The sequence below is a fragment of the Synchiropus splendidus genome, chromosome 15, assembly GCF_027744825.2.
Source record: "Synchiropus splendidus isolate RoL2022-P1 chromosome 15, RoL_Sspl_1.0, whole genome shotgun sequence".
NCBI classification, from domain to species: Eukaryota; Metazoa; Chordata; class Actinopteri; order Syngnathiformes; family Callionymidae; genus Synchiropus; species Synchiropus splendidus.
Genome location: NC_071348.1, coordinates 2904965 through 2914258, shown reverse-complemented (window position 1 = coordinate 2914258; position 9294 = coordinate 2904965). Strand labels below are relative to the sequence as shown.

The 9294-nt window shown below is 48.7% G+C and overlaps 1 protein-coding gene across 5 annotated transcripts; it reads right to left on the bottom strand.

Moving 5' to 3' along the window:
* Positions 1-779: 779 nt before the first annotated feature.
* zdhhc18a (zinc finger DHHC-type palmitoyltransferase 18a) lies at positions 780-9266 on the bottom strand. 5 transcript variants are annotated; one of them, XR_008416701.1, is made up of 10 exons: positions 8693-9266; positions 8052-8212; positions 7707-7856; positions 6798-6935; positions 6673-6724; positions 6293-6395; positions 6102-6211; positions 5921-6026; positions 2667-4575; positions 780-1464 (listed from the first exon to the last, which is right to left on the bottom strand). XR_008416701.1 is itself a non-coding variant. In XM_053888164.1 (10 exons), the coding sequence occupies exons 1-9, from the start codon at positions 8923-8925 to the stop codon at positions 5504-5506; spliced, it is 1095 nt and encodes a 364-aa protein (XP_053744139.1). In that variant the 5' UTR covers positions 8926-9266; the 3' UTR covers positions 4443-4575; positions 5482-5503. The 5 variants fall into 5 exon arrangements, 3 of the variants coding, with proteins under 3 accessions (XP_053744136.1, XP_053744138.1, XP_053744139.1); XR_008416702.1 differs by lacking the exon at positions 780-1464 and adding an exon at positions 2095-2499; XM_053888164.1 differs by lacking the exon at positions 780-1464 and adding an exon at positions 5482-5545 and having other exon boundaries at positions 4443-4575.
* Positions 9267-9294: the final 28 nt, after the last annotated feature.

Sequence of the window (9294 nt, the reverse complement as noted above, 5' to 3'; positions counted from 1 at the left end):
ATAGACTGAAGCCACGCCCCCAGGGAGCGGGGAGGGCGGGACAAATGCAAGATTGACACTAGAAGCTCATTCATGAATGCAATGAGCATCTATGGCGGCAATGACTTTGCTTCTTCATGACTTATCACTTTCATCCACTCACACAGGAGACAGAGGCGCAGCCAGAAGCTCTTGAATAACAAGGCCATTAATCCAGAAGCTGGCGGCACCAGAACCCAAGGAACCAGTTCAGCCACACTCCAGCACTGTCAAGAGAAGATTCCTCAGAAACACAGTGATGTCACCACCACGTGGAAAACAAAAGTGAGGCCTCCAAACCATGGCTCTTTCACAGAACACTTTCCTGGTGCTATGCTGACAGGGCCAACAGGTCAAAGTTCAGCCAGGATCGCTGGAGTAAAGGCACCGCGGTTATGAAACACATTTCCGACTCTGACATCCATCTCTGTCGCTGCACCATGGTCCCTGTTGTGTAACAGAAGCGGGACGATGCTGAACTTTCCACCTGCCGAGCGTCGGACGTCACCAGAGGTGGAAACATGTCTCAGCAGTGACTCAGCAGCAGGCCGTGTCAGCCGACCGCGCCTCTTGTCGGCGGCGCGTGACCCGGTGACACGGTCAAGTTCAACCACCTTGGTTACATAAGCACCGTGCTCGACAGTATTTCAGGAAGGAGCCGGGCACAGACACACACTGTCGAGTGTGTTTGCTGTGTGTTTCTGGTCTGGGCCGCCTCACTTCCCCTGCTGCCTCTGCGACCTCAGTAACAGGATGATGTAGAAGGTGTAATATTTATTCACGTTGCATGTCTCACATATAAATGTAGCATGGAGGCAGAGGGGGAATAATAAACGGACTCCGGACGGCATCTTTTGAAAAAGACGTTCCTTAGCTGAGAAATGAAATGTATTTCTAGCTCTGAGCTTTATAGATTTGTGTAATCCTGACAGAAGACTGAACTTTCATACACATCACAGAGTCAGAGCTGTTCCTGAAAACAAAGAGGAGATAAGCGTCTTATCAGCAGTGTTTTACAGCAGGTGACTCAGATTTAGCATCTGAGCTCAGTTACCTTTTATCGCTGCGAGCCGTGTAAACAACTTTCCAACCCAGTGTTGACATCCTCTCAGACTGGACTCCACCCGACCCCCAAGAGTCGCCACAGATGAAGTTTAATCTCAAATTCCAACTTGTTTTTTACCACTTATTTCATTAGATTTGGACCAGATGAGAGGAGTGGGACGGACGCAGGATGAGAATGCCAGTTGGAATTTTCAGTCCAACACACTTGTTACGTAAGTGGACTTTATTTCCTCCAAGATGGCTCGCCAGTGAAGCTCCTTCATCTCAGAGAGGGAGGTTCATGATGTGTAGTCCCCGCTCCTTCACCTCCTCCACAGCAGAAACAGAGCCTGCTTCTCCATCCTGTCCACCTTGATGTGCTCACACAGATGTCACCTCCCTCTGGTGAAACAGCACATGATACCGCACAGTCTTTGAGCACCACGGAGAAGAACAGAGGGAGACGGCGCAAGGCAAGACTGACAGCTCCTGCGCCTCAGCGGAGACTTGAGACAATGTCTTGAGACTGCACTCGTTCGGATGGACCTCAGAAATAAACTAATGAAAGTGGAAAAAAAACAATCACACACCACTGACATGAACACCTGCAAACCTCTTGCACATGAAGAAACTCACAGAGAAAACCTCTACAGAAGGCAAGTGAAAAGCCACCCACAGTCATGTGCACAACTGTGGGACACAAGTGAAAACCTCTCATAAATATAGAGCTCACTCGTTGCAAACCATGGTCCTTTACACGCCCGGATGATCCGACATGAGGAACATTCAAGGCAGAGAGCAGAAAGAAACTGGCACTTCAGAGGAAACATTGGAGAAGTCTGTGGTCAGCCAGACCTTCACCACTCAAGGCTGCAGGTTGGTGTGAAAAGCTTCTCTCTTCTAGGATAAAAACATGGACACTATCTTACACAGATTTCGATGCAAATGCTGGTTTACGTTCTTCAGGGCTTGGTGTGGAAATGCAGCACATGTGGCGAAGCAGCGGTGAGTCAGACCGGACCATCTGGTTCATGTTTGGAAGCCATATCCAGGTCGCTACAAACGTTTGAAGTCCGGCGAGCTGATGGAAGTCACTAAGACTGCAGAACCCCATCTAAGGTATCAGGGCTTGGAGAAAATCCAGCCCGACCCAAAGCCTGTTTTCCTGCTCTGCGTTTGGTCAGAGTGACGCTCAAATCGCCTCCGGGTTTATGACCGCACGTTTGCTCACGGGAAACAAAGCAGCTGTTTGAAGGGGAAACATGAGGCGTTCAGAGTTGGGGACTACTCTGGCTGGGACTCATGGGCACTCGTGCATCTGCTCTCACAACATTGTCGGTGCTCCATATTCATGTTTCCAGTCGATGGGAACCCAGAGGTGGGGTGGCTCTCACAGCCCAGAGCTGACCGACTCCATGGAAGGTTCAGGCCACTGTGCTGGAGGACGAAATCTGCATGTCATGCATCATTACACTGCTGTAGTGCGCTCTCTGTGGTGTAAATGTGTATTAAGAACGCAAGCGTCATCAGAACTAAATATCCCTCCGATTGTTATTACGTGAATTGTTTACGAGAAAGTGACTTGAAAAGAGTGTGTGACTCACTTTAGTCGTGGCGAACGCTGCTGTTACCATGGCGACGTGTCTCTCTTCACAGGTCGCTCATGAAGGTGAGTATTCAAACATCATGTCATTCATCTCTGGCACAGTCACCACTGGCCCGTCCACCACCATGGCCCAACCACGCGGTTCAGACTGACAAATAAAGCAGCCGATTAAGAAAACGGGTTTTATTGACCATTGTGACGTCACCCCTGCCCTTAACGCACCACCCCCGCATGACTACCGGTGAATGCTCCAAAACTAAACACGAAAAGGCATCGCTAGTACTAAACTGTAGTCCCGATCAAATACTGCCCCCTGGCGGCTTACAATGACACGTGCAGTTTGACACAACCCTAGCAGATTCCAGGATGCTGCGGGACAGTGAGATTACAAACATCAACATGCGGCCTGAGGTTCAACATCTGCCCACAGGCGAGACTGATGTGTCCTTTAGATGGATGTAAAACAGATGCACCAAAACATTATGACCAAACAAACTGTTCCCATTCAACGAGTCTTAAAAACACAATCTCCCGAGGTTTTTCTGGGCAACAAAATGAGAATTGATGTGAAAGCAAATTAAAACATTGAAATAAATACATTTTTGTGAAACTGAGGCCTGAACTTTTGTATGATAAAAACACAATTAATATAAATATTGATGGAACTAATAATACATTTATAAAAAGGTGAACCTCTGATATAACAAGGTATTAGAAATATAGAGATATTAAATCGATATTTGAATTAAAACCTAATTAAAAAAATGACATCCTATTTTTCTTTCCTTTCATCTGGTACTGTCCACTCCAGATATAATTGACTGGATTTTGCAGGTCACTACTCGGCAATACACAGGTGGTCATAATGTTGACAACTCTGACCAAACCAGTTTCACAGATCCAAGCAGGCACAAGCTTCCAGCTGGACAGCAGATGTGTTGTGAGACGAGTGACATGCACAACGGACCGCAGTGTGGCATCAAAGTGGGTGGACCTGATGAGGCTGGCGTTTAAATCAAGGCAACAGTTTGGACAGTCGTGACCGAATCCATGAACAGCTCGTCCCTGCAGCCGCTCAGAAATGTTCAGAGCCAACAGAACCTAGTGTTTTAGTGAGAGCCAGTGCGACTTTAAGGGTTAACAATGTGGGAGCCGTTTTGATGGCAAAACAGTTGATTTGATGAAACTAGCTTCAATATTCTATGAGACATGCAACAGGCTCTCAGACCAGTGAAGCTCATGAGGCCATTCAAACCCAGAATAAACCCCTGACATCACCTGCGCCTTGATTTAAAAGACAGAAGAGAAAGTCTCAGAAAGCAATGAAAAGATCTGCTGGTCTCCTGGAGATACAGTCAGGTCTGTTTGCATAAGACAGAAGCAGAAGATGGCTTGAGGTTCTCTCGGTGCAGAGGCAGGTTCCGGCTGCCGTCATTCAAAAGAAGAAGAAATTTCTATTGTGCTTGACACTCGTACTAAGTTTACCTTCGACTTCAAGACGCCACTGGTCTCGTGAGAAGCTCCCCAGAAGCCAAGGACTATGACGTCCGTTCTGCTGCTGACGACTGTAGTCACGCGAGCGGAACAAAGCCTGTGTCAGTGGAGTCTCCCAAGATCATGGTGGCACGACTGAGAGACGGCGAGGGGGAAGCCAGACGAAAGGCCGGGTTGATGGAGTGCAGCGAGTCGCGCTTGCTGTTCCTGGTAAACGGAGGACAGGAAGCCATCCCAGGAGAGCGAGCGTGTGGGGCGCAGCCAGGTGTCAGCGAGTCGTCCTCAGGGAGCGTCGTGCTGCCGGAGACCTCCACACCCAGGGGGGAGGTTTTGGGTGTGCCAGGAGGACACAGGCAACGGAAGTCAGGGGAGTGGACCATCCGCTCCAGCATGTCCTTGGTGCCCTGAGTGCACTTGGAGAGGAGAAAGCACAACATGAGTTAGAGTCAGCTGTCAAGCAAAGTGGACACTATGAAGGATGGAAGAGGAAGTTAGGAGGAGGAGGAGGAGGAGGAGAACCTAGTGATGAAGCTGCTTCTCAGGCTCAGATGAGAGGAGAACACTGGCTGGTGTCATCATGCAAACATGCAACACAAGAGCTGAAGAAAGAAACTGAGCGTGTGCAAGTGCAAGAGATGAAATGACATCTGGGCCCAGAGGAGGACACGCCCGCCTCACACAGCCATAGGTTCACTTTGCCCTGATCATTCAGTCAGACAGAGGAAGAATCAGAGGAAGACGAGGCAGCAGACAAAGATGAAAGAACTGTAGCAGTAAAGTAGCAGAAAAAGTAGTAGTAGAAGAAGAAGAAAACGAAGAGGGGGAAGTAGCAGACAAAAGATGTAGCAGTAGTAGTAGTTATCGTGGTGGTAGCAGTATTAGAGGTCAAAGAAAGGGAGCAGCAGAAGAAAAGATGTAGGAGAAGAAGCAATACAAGTATCAGTCGACTAAGAAGATATATGTTAGTAGCAGTATAAATCAAAGAAAATGAAGTTGAGAAAGAGGAAGCAGAAGAAGAATACAAGATGTGGTCGTAGTATTAGAAGTCAAACAAAATAAGTCGAAGAAAGGAAGCTGCAGTACTCGAGGCAGTAGACGTAGCTGTGCCAGCTCCAACAGGAGGCGGTAGCTACGGTGTTAAAGAGGCCCATGGCATCTCTGACTAGAGCCACAGCAGCAGAACGCCGTGCAGTTCGTGGCTTTGTGGTTTCACACATTTTGCCATTTGAGGTGACGATGCAGTGAAGATGAGTCCAGACAGACAGATGAAACGTGGAGTTAAAGTGGAGGACGGCGAGAGGCGTTTCATCCACTCTTACCATGGAGCGTCTACACTGCTGCTCAGGCTGTGCAGGACAAAGAAAACTCCTGACAGTTCTCCTCCTGACAAGGTGGAACGCACACAGCAACACTGTTACATTGTCACTGGTCCCCGCAGCACCAACTCAAAATACACCCAAAAATCAATCAAATACAAAAGCATGTTTATTTACACCATAAAAACAGCAGTCCTTTTTTAGTCAATGTAAAAACACTGTATAGAGGAGTGACAGCACTGAGCGAGTGCTCATCTGCAGCACTGAGGTAGACCACATCAGCAGGTTTCTATGACGCCCAGATCAGGCCTCGTTCAAACATCTGTCTTCTCCAGGCTTCTGTGGTCAATGTGCGTTCATAAGGCAGCGCGGACGGAAGGGGGCGGGGCAACTACCAGGGGAACTAGCGGGCCGGCCGGGACCAGAATACGGTTCACCCTACCATGTGTGCGTCGCTCTTGGTTGGGAAAGGTGGCAACTCGATTTCCGAGGCTGAGGCCACTGAAGCGGCTTCTTCTGGAGGGAGGAAGCCTCTTCTGTCAATCAAGCTGAGGACAGCAAGATCAAGAAATAAACAGAATGTTGGCAAATGATGCTTTAAAGAGGAGAACAGCTTCTCTCACCTGGGAGGCATGGGGCCACATAAGGTGGCACAGCAGTTGAGGAAAATGTTGTTGTAGCTGTAGGGGTTTCCCGTCTCCTCGGCTCTTTTACTGGACCAGGAGCCTTTGATCTGAGAACACACCATGGTGATACGGAAGCACATCATCCACGTGTTCAGTTCAGCGCTGAGACACAGAGCTTTAATACTCACATCTTCGTTGGTGGTCAGGTTGGAGGCTACCAAGTACGTGTGGAAGCCCGACAAGCCCAGAATGGACCATATGGAGAAGAAGCAAATGACCAGCTCCACCACAGTAGATGGACAGTCAAGGCTTCATACAGTAAAAGTTGATAACAGTTTAAGAACAAGCAAGCAAGTGTATAAAAAGCTGGACCAGCTGGTTGAAGCTCAAACATGCACGTTGACAGAGGGCTAGAAACATCAGGTGGTGATCTGTAAATCCATCTGCCTAAAAGCACAAGGTGGCTGCACTCGCTGATCCCATTAGTTCAGGATTAGAGCAGAAGAAAGCGCCTGGTTGACACCACAACCCACAGCCTTCCTCTCCGGTGTCTCTGCTCCAAGGATATCTCGCCGGGCTTTCCTGGACGGCCTTGACCAGGTTTTTACTGGACTGAGAGCCTGAGGGGGATACAGGCCGCAGCTGTTGGAAGGTTCCAGAGCAATAAGGCGACGGTGTCAATCCAGTACTTACGGAGCGTGATGTGGGTGATCACGCAGCCAAATATGAAGGACGTGAGGAAGGAGAGGGAGATGATGAAGCTGTAGAAGAAGCGGTAATTCCGCTTGCCCACACAATTGCCCACCCACGGGCAGTGATGATCGAACCGCTCTGAGGGTGGAAACCAGAGCGCAGCACGGGGTGAGCGAGAGGCGTCCAAAAACAGATACAGTCAGAGCAGCAGGCAGGTGCTCGGCAGCATCGCGATTCACATTGGATACAACAAAGCATGGTCAAGTGAAAAGGATCTGAGCCAAACGGGTCCATTGTGATGTGCCCCAGCTCCATTAACCCGTGCAAGGCTGCCCCACTGAAACACACAAGGATCAAAGTAGCCAGAGCCACCAGTTTCTCTGAGCCTTCCTTGTCAAATCTTCATTTTTTTATTTCCACTTTCATCTGCTCTGGAATGTAAACACCAATATTGAACTTAGCATGAAGCACTGGTGGTGGTACGATGAGATGGACACCGTCTTGGGCCACTGACCAGCCAGAAATGGCATCGGTTCATTTGTCAGTGAAATATGGAATCACATAAACATTATGTGAATATTTCTTAAGCAACCCACCATTAGATTAAGCTTTAAACGTAACGATGACACGAAACGTACAGAAGTGGCGTCACAGAGTCGTGGCATTGACTTCAAAGGACCCGGAACGTGAGAAGATTCAGTGGAACCCATTTGCTTTTGAAAACAGGTCACTTGTTGCAGGGCGTCACATTACACATCTGGTTTCTCCATCCTAAACACTCAAGCTTTCATGATGTGGTCCTGATCATGTGATCAGCACCTCATGTGGGCTAAAGGTCGTGCATCCAGTCATCGTATTTTAGTCTTAAGAGAGATTACGTCCAACACCAGGGGTGCGCTGCCTGCTTACCCACACAGTTGTCACAGAGGCTGCAGTGCGAGGTCCGTGGAGGGCGGAACATCTTGCAGGTGAAGCAGTATTTCAGCTTCACCACCTGCTGATTGATAAGAATCTCCTTGGTGCGCGGCGGCGGCCGATACGAAGACGACCCTGAGGTGTCTGGAAATGGACGAAAAACAAATGTCATTGTAAATGTGAACTTATAAAAGACTGGAGAAGGATTAAAAGTCTGGATTTTGCAAGTTATTAGTCCCATCAAATGTAATCTGATTACATCCACAGCAGTTCCCATATGGCCAAGCTCAATGTCCCATCTGTCCCTCAGAGGAGACGCAGCACCAGGGTGCCTCTCACCTATCTGCCTCTCGATGTCTGCGGCTTCGTCTGGGGTGGCCCTCGGGAGGATACCGGGGTCGGTGAAGCTGGTTCTCAGCAACGAGAAGACAACAAACACACACAGCACTGCTCCGATGACGGGGATGAACACAGTCAGGTGCTCCACCAGAAACGGGCAACTGGAAAAAAAGTGTCAACACATTGAAAGAATCTGAAAACAGACCAGTTTGATAAGTAAAAATCTGTTCTGCAACAGAAAAGCACACATAAGTCCACATGGATGAATAAAGTCATCAAGACAGAAGAGAACAGATAGTCCTACAGTCTTACAATGACTGATATCATGAATTGTGAGATATAGCTTATGGATATTAAACGGTAAAATGTTTACCACACGTGCCATTTATTCGTTTAAATGAAATTAAAATGGATATTTCAGCGAGAATTCAGCGGGTTTTTTCCCCACTTTCTCAGAGCGACTGAAAGGAACTCGTGGCTGTAGAAACATAAACAATACCGTTGTGCATTACTTGTTTTAGAAGCTTCTACTCAGGTACACAACAGTGCCGATGGCACGAGGAGGACAAATAACCAATCGACAGCGTCAACAACGCCAACAGTGGTGCTGTTCGGTTTACCCTGAATAAACATGTTCTTACTCGAAAGCGAAGAAAAGGCCACAGGTGACAACGATAAGGCCCAGTGTCAGAGGCAGGACGCCGCTCTGTCTGGCCAGGATGATCCGTCCGTCGCAGTAGAAGCGGTTCTTCCCCGGGAACACTTCCCATTTCCTCCGCAGCCTCTCCGCTTTCTTCTCGGTTCGGTTCTGCGCCGAAGCGGGCGACACAGACAGAGCCCGCGGGTCTATCTGCTGGTACTCACAATTCTTCATCCCTCCAAGTGTTCGGGTGAAGTTCCGAGGCAGCTGAAGGCACAGAGGAATCTCGTGCGCTGGTTCCGACCCACTCTTCACAATCGAGTCATTGATGAGGAGCTAGCGCGTCCGTCGATGCTAACATTAGCTGCTAGCCAGAGCCAGAGTCTTCAATCACCTGAAGCCGGTTCCAGGAGACTCGAAATAACGCCGCATGGTTTGAATAAAGTCGGAGGTGTGAGTGAATGTCTTGTGGGGGGGTTTCCTTCAGTTAAAATGAAGATAAATGCAATGAACGGTCCTGTCCGGCTCGAGCTCCGAGCTGCACGTCACCTTCTTGTTTTCCCACGAACCTTTATTAGCACCTAGACGTTAGCAGAGCAACAA